Here is a 21,183-nt window from a genome sequence, read left to right as displayed (position 1 = left end):
ATGGGTGTTTTAGCTTGGGTTTTTTTTGCACATTATGTAATTTTTACAGAAGGAAATAATCTCCTGAATAGCAAAGTACTCTAACTTAAGAAGGATGGTGTAAGGAAGAAAAAAAAAGTTAAAGTCTAAGAAGAGAAAAGAGCTTCAAAAGAATACCAAATATTGAAAGATGTGTAGATACAGCATGGTATTTAAAAGGTATAAAAAAATGTGAAGTAGTAGATCTGTATCACATTTACACATAAACATTAACCCAGCAATGGAATGAAATCACAAATAATTTATCACTACATATGTGCATTTTTTAAAAGCCTGGAAGGCCATACACCTAAAGGACGATTTCCAGGTAGTGGAATTACAGGTGATTTAAATTTTTTTCCTTTTTGAGCTTTTCTATAGTTTTAAATTTTGCACAATGAATAAGCTTTACAGTATCATTAGAAAAACAAATGTTATTTTAAAAATCACAGTACATTTAAAACACTTTATACTCTATTGATACATTTAAAACACTTTATACTCTACTGTACCATTGTGTTAAGACAAGGCAAAATGACTGCAATTAGCAAGATAAATAACCAGCTTTCTTCTACCAATATCAAAAACACCTCATTAGCAGCAATGAAATTATTATAATAGATAATGAAAAAGGTTTCTTTATCTAGGGTAATTGTTTCTACTAACAGCTGCAATCAGATCACACTATGGTATTTAAAGTCAATTTATAACAGCTATTACAGTGAACTGCAAATATAACCAAGCAAAAAAACACTACAACAATCTTTCAGTGTCAATGGAAACATAGCTGAAAATCAAGGCAGCAATCCAGGAAAATGCCAAACTTGTATTGGCTCACATGAAACCATGTTCACTAGAACCACCTACAAAGCACATGCAGGCCACATAAGGACACAGGTGTTTTCCTATCAAAGGAAACCCACAGTGTGCTGACTGGTCAAATCATTCCCCAACACATCTACTTGTCTATTCAGTGGGATAGTCCCAAGAAATTCAAAGGAAAATAGTTAACTATTTCTTAACTATTTTCTGTGAAACAACACAAATAATTAAGGCCATCAAAGCAAGGATAAATCAGTCATGAGGGAAAAGACTAACCAGATTAATTAATAAGTTCAATACAGGGAAACGCAACACAACCAGAGGAGGCATTCTTATAACTGAACTCACACTATGAGCTTGAGCAAATCACAATCTCTGTTTCTGCTTTTCCTTCTGTAAAATGTCAAGTGTTGAAACTAAATAATAGCTCCTAAACCTGGATATGTTTCTGAGTCACTTGCAGAGGTTCTTTTTTTAAAAATATTTTTTTCAGTTGAAGTATAGTTGATTTACAATGTCATATTAGTTTCAGGTGTACAGCACAGTGATTCAGTTATATATATGTAAATATATGTGTGTGTGTGTATATATTCTTTTTCAGATTCTTTTCACTTATAGGTTATTACAAAATATTGCATACAATTCCCTGTCCTATACGGTAGGTACCTGTTGGTTATCTATTTTATAAACAGTAGTGTGTATATATTAATCCCAACCTCCTAATTTATCACCCCCCGTTTCCCCTTTGATAGCCATAAGTTTGCTTTCTATGTCTGTGGGGCTATTTCTGCTTTGTAAGTAAGTTCAATTGAACCTTTTTTTTTTTTTTAAGATTCCACATATAAAGGATATCATATGATATTTTTCTTTCTCTGTCTGACTTACTTCACTTAGCATGATAATCTCTAGGTCCATCCATGTTGCTGCAAATGGCATTATATCATTCTTTTCTATGGCTGAGTAATATTCCATCGTGTATGTATACACATACACACACATACACACACACACACACACACACACACACACACACACACACACACACACACACACACTACATCCTCTTTATTCAGTCATCTGTCAAAGGACATTTAGGTTGCTTCCATGTCTTGGATACTGTAAACAGTGCTGCAATGAACACTGGGGTGCATGTATCTTTTTGAATTATAGTTTTCTCCAGATATATGCCCAGGAGTGGGACTGCTGGATCATATGGCAACTCTATTTTTAGTTTTTTAAAGAACATCCAAACTGTTCTCCATAGTAGCTGTACCAATTTACATTCCCACCAACAGTGTAGGAGGGTTTCTTTTTCTCCACACCCTTTCTAGCATTTATTATTTGTAGACTTTTTGATGATGGCCCTTCTGACTGGAGTGAGATGATACCACACTGTAGTTTTGATATCCATTTCTCTAATAATTAGCGATGTTGAGCATTTTTCCATGTGCCTGTTGGCCATCTGGATGTCTTCCTTGGAGAAATGTCTACAGATTCAATGCAATCCCTATCAAATTACCAAGGGCATTTTCCACAAAACTAGAACAAAAATTTAAAAATTTGTATGGAAACACAAAAGACCCTGAATAGCCAAAACAATCTTGAGAAAGAAAACTGCAGCTGAAAGAATTAGGCTCCCTGACCTCAGACTATACTGCAAAGCTATAGTAATCAAAACAGTATGGTACTGGCACAAAAACAGACATACAAATCAGTGGAACAGGATAGAAAGCCCAGAAGTAAACCCATGCACCTATGGTCAATTAATCTACAACAAAGGAGGTAAGAATATACAATGGAGAAAAGACAGTCTCTTCAATAAGTGGTGCTCCAAAAACTGGACAGTTACATTTAAAAGAATGAAATTAGAACATTTTCTAACACCATACACAAAAACAAACTCAAAATGGATTAAAGACCTAAATGTAGGACCAGATACTATAAAACTCCTAGAGGAAAATATAGGCAAAAAGCTCTTTGATGTATATTATAGCAATATTTTTTTGTATCTGTCTCCTAGAGTAATAAAAACAAAAATAAACAAATGAGACCTAATTAAACTTAAAAGATTTTGCACACCAAAGGAAACTGTAAACAAAATGAAAAGACAACCTACAGAATGGGAGAAAATATTTGCAAATGATGCAACTGACAAGGGATTAATTTCCAAAATATAAAAACAGCAAACAGCCCAATCAAAAATGGGAAGACCTAAGCACGAGTTCTTAATTACAAAGTCCAGGAGTCTCCTTCATCATACCGATAACAACTGTATCTCCAGGGAATCTACATTCCAGGGACATGCCTGGAATCTGCACTTAAAACTAAACGAAACCAAACCCTCAGGTGACTTTGAAGCATTAAATTCATACGACCACTTCCCATCAAAAAGATGAAGTGAGGTATCTCCTGTTTGGCAGACACAGCTACAGGAGCTAAATAAACCAGAGAGGCACTCACAAGGCAACATTTCTGTTGCCAATAAAATTCTCAACAGCCCACTCATTCCGTAAAATATAATGTGGTTTTTAGTGCTGGTATTTACTACCAACTAGAAGACATGTACTCAGTCAAGATATTTTCCTTCTGTCCAAGAAGTATACATATATTTTAACAGAGTAAAAATACTCCACAGTAGGTACTCAATCAATATGTGCTGAATTAAACTAAATTCAGCAAACAAACCAGTTATCATCCACACAGCCAAAAGCAAACATTTAAGATAATTTAATTTAAGCATTTGAAGACCTATTACCTTCCAATTCTCTCTCAAAGTAAACACAATGGTGCGATTCTGAGTACAAAGCATTCCTGAAGCTGGGGACCATAAGAAAGAGTTTATGTGGGGAGGGTGGCATGAAAATTATTAACCAGAGGCCACTTAATGTAAATACTCCTTTCTACCAACATTTAATTGACATAAATAGAAAGAAATTATGCTGAGAGAAGCCAATTGTTTTGTTGTTTTTTTTTCAACCAGACTTAATAATTCATCGCTTTTCTAAAACTTAAATACTGAGTCCAAAAAGTTGAATGAGGTTTAAGTTTGCACTTATCAGGATAATAAGAAACAGATCTTAATTGAGTGATGCACTCAAAGATGTTAATAATCCTTGGAAATATGTGTCTAGAAATATAATATTTCACCAATGAGTACATATATCACCAATTAGGGCCAAATGTATATGTTTGCCAAAATTCTACTTTTAAAAAATCCTTCTTATTCAGAGAAAGGTTCATGAGGTTACAACATCCAGGAAAAGACTCCCAAAGCCTCCTGTTTATAGCTTTTCATGCATTTATTTATTCTTCTTACGGCACAGCACACACCACATAGTAGGCACTCAATGAATATTTATGGAAAACATGAATTTAAACCTAGTGTTGTAAATGTCCAATTAATAATGCAAAAATAACCAATTTAAAGATAAAGTTTGGGAATTCCCTGGCAGTCCAGTGGTTAGGACTCCATGCTTCCACTGCACGGGGCACGAATTCGATCCCTGGCTGGGGAACTAAGATCCCGCATGCCACGCGGCATGAACAAAAAAAAAAAGACCAAGTTTGGAGCCAAATTTTATGCACACATCTGCTAGATTTTAATATTTTTTCCATTGAGCGCAAAAAAGGATCTGAAGTGATTTAGAATAACAAAATATTTATAACAGAAGAGTTACAATGAATATGAAAGTAAGATTACAAGCCATATAGTAGATGCTCAAATTTGAGACAGCAAGTTTAGCAGGAGCTTTTAAAATGCTAATTTTAGGGTCTCACGCTGAAGATTCCAATATAATAGGTCTGTGACAGGCCTTAGAAAGCAGCATTTTTAACAAGCATCTCTGATTCTGATGCAGCTGTTCTAAGAATCATGCTAGAGAAATACTCATGGAGAAATACTCCCATATAAGAAGAGATGGGGAAAATTAAACCAAATTTGTTTCTACACTTGCGCCTCAAATTTAGCTCTTAACCTCTTGGCAGTCAAGACAAAAAGGAATTAAAGGGGGAGCAGCCATTGGCTGAAAACATGAGGCCTGGCAGTTTGTCAGGGAAGGCCAATAAAGTGCTTCAAATCTCTTTATAAACAGGCACAGCACGCACATGGAGAGAAAAAAATTCCTTAGCATTAATAAAATGTCATTTATCAGATGGTACTTCATGTAAAACATATTAATAGAAATGAAAATGCCCTTATGACCAATTTTTGAGACTATATAGAAACATATCAAATGGGTATTTCTTGTTCTAATTAATTTAAATCATAGGGACACACTTTTACACACTGCTGGTGGGATTCTAAACTGGTTCATGTTCCTTGAAGAACAAGAAAGATGCACATTCCTTACACTCTACAGTCCCACTCCTAGGTAAAGCCCAGAATCAGAAAACTCACACGTGTACTAGATGTGTGTAAGACAGGTATCAGCACTGTTGATATTTGCAACAAATTTGAATCATATTAGATATTAATCAAGAAAAATGGATAAACTATGGTACATGCATACAATGGACTATCATAATTAGAGAAAAATGAGTGAACTAGAATTATATGCATCCATATGGATGAAGTTCATAAATATAACATTGAGGGGGAAAAAGCCACTTGCAGAAGAATGACGCTTAAAAGCATACCAAACATAAAGTTTAAAAGCATACCAAATAATTCCATATATTATTTCAAAACATACCTATGTAGTAAAAATACAGAGAAACTCATGAGATAAAAACCAGAGTCAAAAAGGGTTACTCTGGATGGGGTGGAGGGGAACAGGACCAGGGAAGGTTATGGGTTCAGTTGGATTTGCAATGCTTTATTTCTTTAGTAGGTTGGAAGCTACAAGGGGACTGTAATATGTCTGAATAATTTCATAATAAATGAAAAATATGAGGTTATAATATTAAACCATATCCTAGTAAAAATTTAAAATCCTAGGGATATAACTGAATGTGGTCCACATAGACTCCTTTCCAATGGTAATAGGAAGAGAAGGCGAGGACAGGGGGAATGGACAAGGAACAGGGTTCTTCTACTAGAGCAGTGCATCCCAGATGGAGGTCTCAGAGGTTAAAGAGTTCAGGGAACCTCTGCATAGCAGACACACCACAGCCAATAAAAGTGTGAGACTAATCTGTAAGAACTGACAGGGGAATTCAGTTTCCCCCAGGTTAGGAAATAAAAGCAAGCTACATGATAATAATGCTTAGTATAAGACCACTTAAGAGAGAAGACTTATGTACACCTCTAACCTTGTGGAAAGTTAAATGAAAAACCATAAATAGATGCTGACCTGTAGAGAAGGAAACATTTCACTTAATACCCTACTACACCGTAAACAGTTTTCATAATAAGCTTCTCTTACTTTTAGAATTAAATAACTGAGCTCTCCAGCAAGGGCTTGGGGAAATGCTTCTCAGCCTTGCCCACATTTCAAAACCACCTGGACACATGTAAAATTCAAATTCCCAAACCCTGCCCCAGGCCAACTTAGAACCTCTGAGGGCAGGGTCCAGGTTTCAATATACTTTAAAAGCTCCATTAAAAAAAAATCCAATGTACATTAAGAGTTAAAAAAATCAAAGATGTTAAATGTGCAAAGGGCAATGTTTCTGTTATGAAAATTAAAAACACCAGTCTTGCATACTGATCTGACAGAAAGCCATCAATTCCTAAAGGAGGAAGAACTAGGGCTACTTACAGGCTGGGTTACAACTTCGGAAAAATAAAGTCTGATATGCTCTTGGGAAGGTTTAAAGCTTAGAACCCCAAATTCCATGCTACTGAGTAGGGAAGAGAAGTCTGTCCAGGAAAAAAGTATTCCCAGACAATGACCATATATGCATTTCATTAGACGCCTATGAAACATCTCATTTTGACTGATATAACCCTTAACATTTTTTGGGCAGGGGAGTACTTTTGTTACCTGTTTATTTCAGAATTTTGAAAATGTTCATAAGCCAAACTAAAGAAAAGTCACCATAATCCTATATCTTTTACAATATTTTGGAATGCAGCCTTCTATATAGATGGTTTTCTCTGCATATATTTACATATACAATTTGTCATACAAAAGTGGAATCACACTGAATGCCAAGTTTCATAACCAGCTCTTTTTCATGTGTTGTAATAAGAATATTCTTTCATGTGATACTACTTCTGGATTGGCCCATCAGGACCAGGTAACTATAAAATGTATCCCCAAGTAGATGAATAAACTAATGTGTTTGCAGGAGTTAACTCAGAATGAATGCTACTATACTGAAACAATGAATTTGGTGTTGGCAAGGTTTAGAGTGCGGAATATTTGGTTAACTTCTTTCAAGGATGACAGCTAAGACCAGCAATTCGTAGTGATTTCACACCCTTCAAAAATTATTCTCAAAACCTGGTATTATCAAACTTTTTGTTTTATAGATGTGAGACCTGAGGCTAAGTTTAGAAAAGGAGTACTATACTAACATATATATGAAGACAGACTTTTAAATCCAAAATACTAATGACACAGACTCTAGAAGAAGGAACAAAACTCAAATTTATTGAGTACCTATTACATACCAGGCACTTCATGTACTTAATTCCCACAATAATCTGTGATTAAGCAGTATTATCTCCATTTTATAGATGAAAAAACTGAGACATTGAGAAGTCAAGTAATTCGCCAAAGGTCAGATAGTTAAGTAGAAAAAGTGGGATTTGTACCCAACTATAATACTTTTTTTTTTTTTTTTTTAATTCCATGACACCATACTTCTTTCAAGGCTCTAGATGAATGAAGTAACTAGCACACAGTCAGGAAATTGGTGAACTTGTATTGAGACCTGACCTTTCTGGCTCTAAAGCTTCCATCCTTTCCCACATATAACCTATCTACTCACATTTTAGTAGCACTTATTATTAGCAAGAGATAAGAGAATCCTACTGACCCATGCAGAACTGGGCAAAGTCTGGGATTTTACCCTATTTATATCAAGTTAAGCCAATATGGTTTCACAGATGCTAGCAAAAGACATGAAAACCCTGAATCAGAAACAAAGGACTTTTACCCATATTGGTTTGCATCAGCTGTCAAGTCCCGTAAGGGCAAGGCAAAGGGCTCACCACGGATGCTGTGCATGCAGTGGGTTGTATTACAAGGCAGAAAACTGAACTTGAGGATTCACTACGTGTACAACAAAAAGAAGCACGCTTCCTCTTTGTGGGGAGATGTTATTACCTCTTCCCTCGAGACTGCTTGCTGCAAGCCCAACCCTGACAAATGCCCAGGTAGGGAGCAATCAGGGGCTTTCTTGGTGTACTCAGTAGGGACATGCAGGGACACTCAGGGTCCATGGCAGACTGCTTTTATAAACATGACCTTAAGGTCCATGAAACAACAGCTACTTAAATGGTAAAGCATAAGAGAGTGTCCCAGATTTCAGTGTTTATATCTTTATATCCTTTAACTGACTGAAATGATTCTTTGCTAATTAATGTTTTAAGGTTGTGACCAATCTTGCAGTATAGGGACTTCCCTGGTGGTCCAGTGGGTAAGACTGCGCTCCCAATGCAGGGGGCCCAGGTTCGATCCCTGGTCAGGGAACTAGATCCCGCATGCATGCCGCAACTAAGAAGTCTGCATGCCGCAACTAAAAAGATCCTGCATGCCGCAACTAAAAAGATCCTGCATGCCGCAACAAAGATCCCGTGTGCCACAGCTAAGACCCAGTGCAGCCCTTCCCCCACAAAAAAATCCTGAAGTATAAAAGATCAATATCTCTCTGTGTTTCAGATAGATCTAGATATTCAAACAGATTAAGGTTTGATTTGTTTGCACAGACTTCATAGCTTGTGTTACAAACTTTGGCCAAATGTCTGGTCGTCTCTCTTTTCATGACGTGAGCAGCCATTTCTAATTATTGCCTAGATCTATAACTACATTAGGGATTGCAAAAAAAGAGAGGGGTGATATTCTAATACTACTATTCCTTCTCTGTTAGCTGGAACACTTCCATAAAGAGAAAATTCTTCTCATAATATTTTTGGAAAGGCATGGTAGCTGCATGATTCTTCCCCTTTATTTTTTAATTTTTATTCTCCAAAGTGACTAGTGATTTTTTGTTTTAAGTATCATGAATTCATTCTAATATCCTCTAAGGTGACTGATGCATTTTTTTAGAATCATAAATTCATGGACATAACATATTCCACTGGATACCCCTCTTAAACATGTTCAAGTCTACCACTCAAAAATAAAACAAGTCCCTTATTGGATCTCTAACCCTGTCTTCCCAGCCAATCTGCTCCAGGGTCACCTACAAACTCTATATCCTAACCTCTCACTTACTCTCTAACCCTCTTTAACTGGAGTGAGGCCCCACCACTCCACCATAACAGCTCTTGCAAAGGTCACTAGTCATATCCATTTTGCTAAAACCAAGGTGGACTTTTCAGGCTTCATCTCATTCAGTCTTTCAGCGCTGTGGACCACTTCCTTCCTCCTTGAAGCACTTTTCCCCGTGCCCCCATGACACTGGGCTGTCCTGGTTTTCCCCTGCCTCTCTGGGTACTCCTTCTCTGTTGGTTTTTCAAGCTTATCTTCTTACTCAGTCATGACATGTTGGCAGTTCTAAGGCTCAGCCTTGGAACATTATCTTCTTCACTATATTTACTCTCTGCCAACATGATCTCATCCACACCCAGGATCTCACTTCCCACTTATACAAAGATGTCTCACAACAAATCTATATTGTTACCTTTCATCTCTCCCTGTGAACTCAAACTTTATATCCAACTGACTACATGACAGCTTCCCTATGGTCTCAGAGTATTGCTACCTACTACATACAAAAACCAAGTCAATACTCAGCCATAAAAAAGAACCAAATAATGCCATTTGCAGCAACATAGATGGACCTAGAGATTAGCATACTAAGTGAAATAAGTCAAAGACAAGTATATGGTATCACTCATATGTGGAATCTAATTTTTAAAAATGATACAAATAACTTATTTACAAAACAGAAACACTCACAGATTTCAAAAACAAATTTATGGTTACCAAAGGGGAAATGAGTGGGGGAGGGATAAATTAGGAGCTTGTGATTAACATATACACACTACTATATATAAAATAGATAACCAACAAGGACCTACTGTATAGGTCCTATTGAATATTCTGTAATAACCTACATGGGTAAAGAATCTGAAAAAGAATGAATATATGTATAACTGAATCACTTTGCTGTACGCCTGAAACTAACACAACATTGTAAATCAAAAAACCAAAAATAAAGTCAGGATCCAAGGAAAAAAAATCACTCTCTTCCAGTAAATGCCGGCATTCTCCACCCAGATGCACAAAGCACTGTCATTGCTGAAAACTCCATTTATCTCAGCCTCATGTCCCATCTATCACCAAATCCTGTTGATTTATTTCCTGTTATTTATTACCTTTCAAATACAACTCCTTTCCATTTAAACTAACACTACAACCCAGTCCAAACTACTGATACCTCTCACCAAGGCCACCGCAAGGGCCTACTGATAAGACTGCACTGATCAACTGTGTCCTTCCTCCAAACATTCTCTGCATTTCAGCCAATGTAGATGTGATCATACCAAGCCCTGCTTAAAACCCTTCAATGGTTTCCCATGGCTTTTACACAAACTCCTAACATGGCCTACACTTTGTATAACTTGCCCTTACCTATTGTCTTCAGCTTCATGGAGAATCTTGCTCCCCTAGAGGGCCACCCTTCAGCTGTTGTCTCACTATGGTTTTTTTAATGTGAAAGAACATTTGCACATGCTGCTTTCTTGGTCTGAAATGCTCTTCTTTCCTTTGATTAGTTAACGCCTCCTTCACATTACACATCACTTGCTAAAGGAAGCCTTCTCCTGACGTTCCTGAGCAGATCAGGTCCCAGCACCACAGGCTGCCACAGCCTCATATACCTAGCCTTTGTAGACTTGTCACAGCTGCAACTTTACATTTCTTTATACAATTTTTTGGTTTATGCTGATCTTCTCCATCAGGTAAACTTCATGGGAACAGAAACTATGATTGCTTTGTATTCTGAGTGCTTGTCATATGTTAGATGCCAAGTTAGTATATGTTGGATGAATGAACAAATGAAAATGAATGGATAAAGATCCAAATTTGCTGAATTAATGCACTTTGTCCTTTTCCAGAAGGCTTATGTTTGCTCTCACCGAATATACTTTATATAAATATTTTATATACATAGAACAGGTTCTATACATTGGTAAAAATTTTATTATACTAATATTATAAATATGTTATCATCACAAAGGTTAGTTATTGTTATTATCATTGAATTCATTCCTTGTGGCAGAAACTATTTTCTGGTTACCAATAAATCCATTCCTGAACACCTGTCCCTTGCCTAGCTCCATTATAAAAGCTGGATAAAATCAAATTCATACTTTGTTTCGCTTGTAATTATGGCCATGAGACACAGCGCTGGTTAGCGAAATGTAAGTGAAAGTTTTCTGGGAGGCTTCTGAAAAGGTACTGATTTCCTGAAAAAAAGGAGAAGCTTTTGCATTCCTTTTCCCTTTTTCCTCATATGAATATCAATGTGATGTCTGGAGTCACAGCAACTATATTGCAACTATGAGGAGAAGACAACAAAACTGCAGAGCCACTGAAACATCAGAAGTGGTCACCTACTTCAAGCTTCCTTGTTAAATGAGAAAAGTAAACCCTTATTTTCTTTTCTATTACTTGTATCTAAAAACATTCCTGATACTCTGCTAACAAGATTCTCTTCCAGACAAATTACCTTACATTGCCCAAGATATTTTTTCTCTTTCTTTTTATTTTTCTCTTCCTTTTATCTTTTTTCTATTGATGAAATTTCTCTTGTCACTCCTCCTAATAATGTAACCAAAATAAAATACCTAGTATTTTTTCTTAGGAAATAGAAAATTAATTACAATGTTAAAAACTAAAGAAATATTTTTAAAATTTATTATATTGAGTTCATTTACAAATATATGGAGATCAAAATAACATCTGTTTGGTGATATGGCATCAAATATTGGGTTGTCCAAAAAGCGTCTTTGGTTTTTAAGTCAAAAGAAAAGACACATTTTTCATTTTCACCAAGAACTTTTTTTTTTTAAAGTTTATTTACTTATTTTTGGCTGCATTAGGTCTCCGTTGCTGTACGCGGGTGCAAGCTACTCTTCATTGCAGTGCGCGTGTCTCTCACTGCGGTGGCTTCTTTTGTTGTGGAGCACGGGCTCTAGAGTGCAGGCCCAGCAGCTGTGGCGCACGGGCCCAGCCGCTCTGCAGCATGTGGGATCCTCCTGGACCAGGGCCTGAACCCGTGTCCCCTGCACTGGCAGGCGGACTCCCAACCACTGCGCCACCTGGGAAGCCCTCACCAAGAACTTTATTGAACAACATATTTACTGTTTTGTTCCACTACCTTCTGCCATTTTTCAGGCAACTTCATAATTCCATCTTCCCAAAAATTTTTATCTTTTTGAGCAAAGAATTGTTTACAGTCTTCCAGGGAATTGAAATTTTTTCCTTTAAGAGAATTTTGTAAAGACCGAAATAAATGTAAATCTGAAGGTGCAGTGTCTCATGAATACGGTGGATGAATTAGAACTTCCCGGCCAAGCTGTAATAGTTTTTGCCTGGTCATCAAAGAAACATGTGGTCTTGCGTTATCCTGATGGAAGACAATGCATTTTCTGTTGACTAATTATGGACACTTTTCATAAAGTGCTGCTTTCAGTTGGTCTAAATGGAAGCAGTACTTGTTGGAATTAATCATTTGGTTTTCCAGAAGGAGCTCATGATAGAGGACTCCCTTCCAATCCCACGATGCACACAATACATCACCTTCTTTGGATGAAGACCAGCCTTTGGTGTGGTTGGTAGTGGTAGTGGTTGGTAGTGGTTCATTTCACTTGCCCCACGATCTCTTGCATTCCACATGATTGTACAATATCCACTTTTCATTGCCCGTCACAACTTGTTTTAAAAACACAACATTTTCATTACGTTTCAGTAGAGAATTGGACGTGGAAATGCAGTCAAGAAGGTTTTTTTCACTTAACTTACGTGGAACCCAAACATCAAAGCGATTAACATAACCAAGCTGGTGCAAATGATTTTCAATGCTTGATTTGGATATTTTGAGTATGTCGGTATCTCCTGGTATCTCCCGGGTATCTCAACGTGGTATAACGTTGATTGTTCTCATTGAATGTCTCGATTTGATCGCTATCAACTTCTACTGGTCTACCTGACCGTGGAGCATTGTCCAGCAAGAAATCTCCACAACAAAACTTCACAACCCACTTTTGACACATTTGATCAGTCACAGCACCCTCTCCATACATGCAAAATCTTTTTTTGCGTTTCAGTTGCCTTTTTACCTTCCTTGAAATAATAAAGCATAATACACTGAAAATGTTGCTTTCTTCTTCCATCTTCAATATTAAAATGGCTACACAAAAATTCACCAATTTTGATGTTTTTTTTAAATGCATGCTGATGTGACAGCTGTCACAATAAAATCTAACAAAATTGTTTCAAATGAAGTTAAAGACAGCTAAGAACTACTAGAGCCATCTTACGGTAAAAAAGGAACAAACCTTTTAGCCAACCCAACAGAATTTAGGTTGCTTTGCTTTGTTCATTCTCTGATTAAAACCCAAGCCTTAAAGTGTTTTAATGTCTACTCAACTGCATGAACCTTAGCATGTGATATATTCTGATGTGTTCAAGGGTCAAATATTAAATAAGCAGGAAAATAAATCAGACACTCTACACATATACTTTGACTATACACTATAGACTATATTTACCTTTTTCTAAAAATGTAAGTATAAGAAGTATAAATAATATTTTAAGAACTGATAAATCTAAGTAAATAGATTAAACTATGAATCCTAATTGGTGAGACCACGATATTTCACCTATATTCCTAATATGGCATGCAATTTAGGTTTAAAGGTTGAGGGTAAATCTTAGCCAGTTGCATGTTATGTCCTTAGAGCAAAAAAGAATATGAATTAAATTATCTTGGGCCAGTGCCTTTTCCAGTCTGTTGTCAGTTCCCGACCTATAAAAATAAGGAGGGTAGACTAGGTTGCAGACTGCTTTATAGAGCCTAGAAGCCAAGTCCCCAAGCCTTCTACCTCTTTTTTTTTGAAATTAAGAAAAATTTTATTTTATATTGCAGTATAGTTGATTTACAATGTTGTGTTAGTTTTAGGTGTATAGCAAAGTGATTTAGTTATACATATACATATATCTATTCTTTTTCAGATTCTTTTCCCATATAGGTTATTACAGAGTATTGAATAGAGTTCCCTGTGCTGTCCAGTAGGTCCTTGTTGTTTATCTATTTTATATATAGTAATGTGTATATGTTAATCCTAACCTCCTAATTTATCCCTCCCTCCACCTTTCCCCTTTGGTAACCATAAGTTTGTTTTCTAAGTCTGTGAGTCTGTTTCTGTTTTGTAAATAAGTTCATTTGTATCACTGTCTAGATTCCACATATAAGTGATATATGATATTTGTCTTTGTCTGATTTACTTCATTTAATATGATCATTTCTAGGTCCATACATGTTGCTGCAAATGGCATTACTTCATTCTGTTTTACGGTTGAGTAATATTCCATTGTATATATGTACCACACCTTCTTTATCCATTCATCTGTCGATGGACATTTAGGTTCAAGCCTTCTACCTCTGATTAAGGCAGAGCAGATCTGCTTTTATCTGTTTAATTTTCAACTTCTACAAATAATTTCCTTTAAGAAAGAACTCGGTAACTAACAACAAGTTTAAAATGACCAGACAAAATGATCTCCTAGGTCTCTTCTGATATTAATTTCATGATGAAATGATTTCTTTAAGTTCCGAAATTCTAAATAGCAAAATCCTATATAGCAAATCTGTTCACCTAACTATGTACATAAGAAGAAAATTCATGTGACGATGTGGGCTTGATTTATTGTCAGAAATATATTCAAATAGAACTAATGTTTTTACCTTGTGAAAATGCCATCCACAATTCCAACTGTTGCTTCCTCTGCCGGAACATAGGAGCCAATCTGAGCCATGATAGTAATCAATGCAACTTGCTTTATGTAGGAGCTCTTTCCACCCATGTTTGGTCCAGTAATTATCATTACTCTCTCTGAGTCCCCCTAGAAAATTAAAAAGCAATTTCACTTATTGTACTAGAGGGGCTTCTGTGTAATAGCTACAATTTATTCCATAAATGAGAATGCATTAGGCAAAAGATTAAGGTGTGGTGTTTAAATATGTCACCCATTAAGTATCACAAAAGGAAAGAGGACCTCTTTGTCTTCAACTTGACCTGTGCTATTACAGAACAGTGAAGTCTCAGCAGCACACATGGTTGTTTCTGGACTTAAAAAAGGAAATAACAAGAAGCAACCTAAACGAGATAAATACTATGGCTTTCTCTTTAAATAATCATTAATCTGCCTATGTCTGTTTTTTATATTACTTACATTTAAAATCTATCAATTTCCATTTGTCCATACTAAAATTATAGGTATTACACATCTAATTGCAGAAAGCCCTAATCTGGGTTGGTAGCACATGAATATTTTCAGTTAAAGAGGGATAACTGCTAAAGGGATGGATAATACCAAATTCTAGATATTGGTTTTATCAGGATTTAATTACTCACTGGTATTTCACCAGAATAAGTGAAAACGGGAGAAAAGCTGCAACACTTGCAATGATTTAATTTCTAGAACTTACCTGTATTAACTAATTCTAGTACTTGCCATGTATAGACTCATCCTAAGAGAAACTGTCCAGCTGCAGCCCTCTACAGAGGAGTTAGCCTAAGGCATCCATGTGCTATGCTATGTGGACCCACCACTCTTGGCAATACCTGCCTGGTCAAGAGTAACCAATCGGTAACTGACCAACAGCCTAAGAGGTGGCTTCACATACCGGTCTTCTGAAACTAATCAACTAATCTCTTGGGAGGTGAAATCGAGAACCAAGGAGAGGTTCAGTCAAACTGGAGAAGAGGTTGAAAAGAAACACAAAATGAGGCTACAAGGCACTGGGGACCATGAGTAAGAAGTTATGAGTAACCAAAAGGTAGGGCAGGGAAAGAAAAAATACAGAAGAGCCAAGAGGAAATAAGAAACTTCATGCAAATAATGGGGGCATTAGAGTAAAGCATTAGAAAGTCTTACTATTAAAGGTATTAAAAAGTAAACCTGTTCCCATCTCTAAAGATATCCCATATCCTTACTAACCATACATTTCCAGTCTCCCTAAAGCCAAGGTATACTAGAGATCTTGCTCTTCCTGTGTGATTCCTTTCTCTTAGGATTACATATGGCTTTATAATGAGCCTCATGAATCTCCATTACTTGAAGGAACTTGAGTGAATCTGTGTTTCTTGGAACAGAAAGAGCCTAGCACAGTAAGAGCAAAGGAAACGAACTTGGTACAAGTCGAATGATAAAACTTATGATTAAAATTTTTAAAATTCTCCTACAGATGTTAAAAAATAATAAGCCTATTATAAACAAATGAACATTTGGCATATGAAATGTTTTGAAAATTCAAATTAAATGAACAGATTTCTTTTTTAAAATTGACAGAAATTACACAAGAAATAGAAAATCTGAATAATCCTATACCTATTGAAGAATTAAATCTGTAATTAAAAGCCCTTCCAAAAGAAAAACCCCAAACCCAGATAACTTCCCCACTGAATTCTTGTAAACATATAAGAAAAAAATAGCACCAATCTTACAAAAACTCTTCTAGAGAAGAGAACAAGAGGGAACTCTTCCCAAATCATTTCAGAAAGCCAACATAATCTTGACATCAAAACCTGACAAGAGCATTACAAGAAAAAAAAAATACAGGTCAGTTTCATCCATAAATATATAATATATGCAAGACTCCTTAATAAAATATTAATAAGACAATCCAAGGATATACAAACCATTTAGAATTTTTGAGGAATGTAAGGTTGGTTTAATATTCAAAAGCCAATCAATGTAATTCGCCACATTAACAGAATACAGAAATCATGATGCTCTCCAATGATACACAGAAAGCATCTGATAAAATTCAATATCCATTCATTTAAAAAATTGCAGGAAAAGGAAATAAAAGGTATAAGAATTGGAAAGAAAATGATGAAATTATGAAACTGTCATTATTCCTACATAAAGGAATAATGACATACAGGAAAAACTGTGTTTCCAGAAAAATCTAAAGTAATCTATGAAAATTATTAGAATTGACAAATGAATTGAGCAAGAGCTCTGGGCATAAGTTCAGTATTCAAATGCCAACTTTATTTCTACATTTTAGCAACAAGTAATTACAAATTTTAAAAATTTAATGATATAATTTACCATAGTATCAAAAGAAATCAAATACCTAGGAATAAACCTAACAAAATGACCAAGACTTCTAAAGAGAAAACTACAAAACATTACTGAAAGAAATTAAAGAAGGCCTAAGTAAATTAAAGAAAGCGCCACGTTCATAGACTAGAAGGCTCAATATTGTAATGCTACAATAATTAAACTGGTGTGATTCCGGCACAGACACAAATAGACCAGTGGAACAGAATACAGTCCAGAACAGACTGACATGTATACAGTTTCCTGACTTACAACAAAAGTGACACTGTAGCACAGTGGACAAAGGATGTTCCTTTTAATAACTAGTGCTGAGTCAAAAAGATATCCATATAGAAAAATTTTAAATCTTGATTTCTTAAGTTACATCATAAAAATCAATTCCAGGTGGATTATAGATTTGAAAGACAGGGAAAAACTATAAGGTTATTAGACAATAACATATGACCTTGGGGGTAGACGAAGATTTCATAAGCTGATCATGAATCACAATTAACTGTAAAGAAAAACGCTGAAAATTAGAGTACATTAAAATTAAGAACTTTTATTCATTAAAAGATGTAATTAAGAGAATGAAAAATTATGGAATAAAAGATATATGTACTATTTCCCAAAGACCTGAATACAGTATACATAATGAACTCCCACAAATCAAAAGAAAGACAACCTCAAGAAATATGGCTGAAAAAAATTTTTTTAAATGACAAGAGAGGGATTTCCCTGGCGGTCCAGTGGTAAAGAATCCATCCTGCAATGCAGGGGACGCGGGTTCGATCCCTGGTTGGAGAACTAAGGTCCCACATGCCATGGGGCAACTAAGCTCATGCGCCACAACTGCTGAGCTCGTTGAGCGCCTCAACCAGAGAGCCCTGCATGCCGCAAACTACAGAGCCCACGTGCTCTGGAGCCCATGTGCCACAACTACAGAGAGAAAACCTGCAAGCCACAACTAGACAGAAGCCCATGTGCTGCAGTGCAAGATCCCACAGACCACAACAAAGACCTCGCAGTGCCACAACTAAAGACCCAATGCAGCCTAAGTGAATGAATGAATGAATGAATGAAGTAATGAATTAATGAATGACAAGAGAAAAAACACAAATGGCCAGTAAGATGACATTCTACTTCAAATCATTAAGAAAATGTAAACCAAATCAGAGAGACCACATCATTTCACTAAATGGCTAAAGTTAAAACCAAAAACTGCCAGTATTAAGCTTTGGCAAAGATGCAAAACAACTAGAATTTTTATATACTGCTACTGGGGAAGTAAATTGAACACTAGTTTGGAAAACTGTTTGGCAGAATCTATTAAAGCTGAAAGTAAACATATCTGAACAATTCTGCTCTTAGGTACATGTCTAACAGAAATGTATACGATGTATATTAAAAAAATGTAAAAGAATGTTCACAGTAATACTTTTCATAATAGTACTAAATTGGAAGTAACTCAAATGTTTATCAATAGAACAGAAAAGTTATCATGTATTTATACAATGAAATTCTCTATGAAAATGGAAATAAATAATACGCAAAAAATATGGATGAACTGTATAAAACCAATGTTGAATCAAAGAAGCCAGACACAAAGAGTATATATTGTATGTCTCTATTGATATAAGGCTCAAAAACAAGCAAAAATAACCAAAACTATTATTCTTTGGTAAAAGATATTAGGACAGTGATTAACTTTCAGGGGGGAAGTAGCTGCTGGGAGGCCCTCTCATACTCTACAAGTGGAGCTTTTAGAATGTGTTCATTTCCATTCTATTGTTCTACTTCTCAACCTGGTTTTGGGATACTTAAATGGGTACACTTTGTGAAAATTCACTAAGCTGTACACTTATGATTTGTGCATAATTCTGTATATTTCAATAAAGGTTATTTTAAAAAGGAAATGAATATATTCTCACAAATTAATCTACCAAGCAATACAATTCCAGAAGTTAATTTTGAAATTTCTTTGATAGATTAAAAACAAACAAAAAACAAAGGAAAGTCAATACAATTTTGAAGAACCACAATTGTGAGAGGAGACTTTGTAATAAAGCTATAGTAATTAAAAGTGCAATATTGCTTTAGGCACAGGTAAACATAGCAGTAACAGAAAGCCCGGACACAAACGTATACATGGCACTTGGTATTTTGCTTATTTTATAAATAAGCAAAAAAGATACCATGGTTCAATAAACAATGGTGGGACAATTGGGTATCCATATGATAACTGAGTTAGGCTTGAATCTCACAGAGTCCCTAAATCGAATCTAGATGGATGAAAGAAAGAAATGTGAAAAGCAAATCTTAAACTTTTAGAAGAAAACATGGGAGAACGACTTAATGACATGAAGGTAGAGAATGATTTACTGAACAAGACAGGAAAAGCAACACAAAAATATAAATCATACAGGAAAAGACTAATACATTTGATTAAATTTTTAAAACCGCTGTTAAAAGCAGTCATCAAACACAAAATGAAAAGGCATATAACAAAGAAGTAGTACTCCTACTTATTAATAATACCAAAACAATGGAAAAATGGGCAAAGGACATGAATATGACATTTATAAAAAAAAAAGAAACATGAAAGTCCAAAAACATGTTAATCAGGGAAAGGAAAATGAAATCAGCAGTATTTTTCAAGGGACCTATTCCTTACATTCATATGAAAAAATAAAGAAATATCCATAGTGAAAACTTTTGAAGGAATAATTTTAAGAAATAACTTTTTACTTTCATCATACCATCAAAAAGTTTAAAAGTCTGTTTACATAGCATGTTGGCAAGAATGTGGACAGGAATTTTGGAAATATTTACGCTTTAACTGATGTTAAAGAGTCCATATACTGGTACATATGACACAGCAATTCCTCTTTTAGAAATCTAGGAAAATGCACAAGCGCTCAAAAAGACATTTATAAAGCTGTTCACTCTAATAACTGTTTGTATTCGTAATAGACAAAAAATAGAAATTGTCTGTCACTAGGAAAATGAAAAGATCTACTTTGTACAATTATTAAAACAATTATTTACAAGGTAGAATACAATAAGATAGGTTCAGTGGCACATATTTATGTAAATTTTAAGTATATACGAAAATATTTATATAGTATTAAGATACATCTAGGGCTTTCCTGGTGGCGCAGTGGTTGAGAGTCCGCCTGCCGATGCAGGGGACACGGGTTTGTGCCCCGGTCCGGGAAGATCCCACATGCCGTGGAGCGGCTGGGCCTGTGAGCCATGGCCGCTAAGCCTGCGCGTCCGGAGCCTGTTGCTCCGCAATGGGAGAGGCCACAGCAGTGAGAGGCCCGCGTACCGCAAAAAAAAAAAAAAAGAAATTATAGGTGAATACTTTATAAAGATTGGTCAAAAAGATTAATATATAACCCAAGTTTATAAAGTATACAGAACTCACATTTCAAAAAGTCATTTGTACTCTCTGTAAAACTAGTCAGGGATATGTGACTGCCTTTCCTCTCTAGTTCCCAAGATGACATAGCAAGTACATACATGATCAAGGAATTTCACCTATTTAATGTGTTTATCTATCTTTTAGTGAGGATCATATGTATTTGAGGTACCACACATCAAAGGGTGTCAGATATGAAAGATACATTAAATCTATCTGGAAGACCAGTTTGGATGAGTAAGCATTCTAACAGAATAGCCAGAAGCCAAAAGTTGGCAAAAAACCACTACCCACTCTGGAGCCTACTAAAGTTACTAGTAATGCACCCAACAGGACTGGCCTAGACAGTGCCCAAACCTGTGATAGCATCAAGCAAGATGCCATGCACAGAGCAAGTTCTCAAGAAACCACACATGGATGGGTGGATGGATGGATGAATGACAGGGAACAAAAGGTGAAGTATTGCACCAAGGGGACTGTTTCTGGATAGCATCTATTACTCTGATGAACCTTTGGAGAGGCTAGAAT

The 21,183-nt window shown here is 35.8% G+C and overlaps 1 protein-coding gene across 4 annotated transcripts in view; it reads right to left on the bottom strand.

The window, feature by feature from the left end:
• MSH3 (mutS homolog 3) overlaps positions 1 to 21,183 on the bottom strand; it is a 179,797-nt gene that overhangs the window by 19,319 nt on the left and 139,295 nt on the right. For 3 of the 4 annotated variants that reach the window (XM_019929750.3, XM_019929751.3, XM_073802256.1), the window contains exon 20: positions 14,866 to 15,023. In XM_019929750.3, coding sequence (XP_019785309.1) covers positions 14,866 to 15,023 — 158 coding nt within the window. Of the gene's footprint in view, positions 1 to 11,827; positions 12,831 to 14,865; positions 15,024 to 21,183 lie in introns of those variants that run through there. The other variant, XM_073802255.1, reaches the window with a different exon arrangement.

Source organism: Tursiops truncatus, chromosome 3 (assembly GCF_011762595.2).
Source record: "Tursiops truncatus isolate mTurTru1 chromosome 3, mTurTru1.mat.Y, whole genome shotgun sequence".
NCBI lineage: Eukaryota > Metazoa > Chordata > Mammalia > Artiodactyla > Delphinidae > Tursiops > Tursiops truncatus.
Note: the sequence above shows the minus strand (reverse complement) of the source record. Positions and strands in the feature narration are given on the sequence as shown.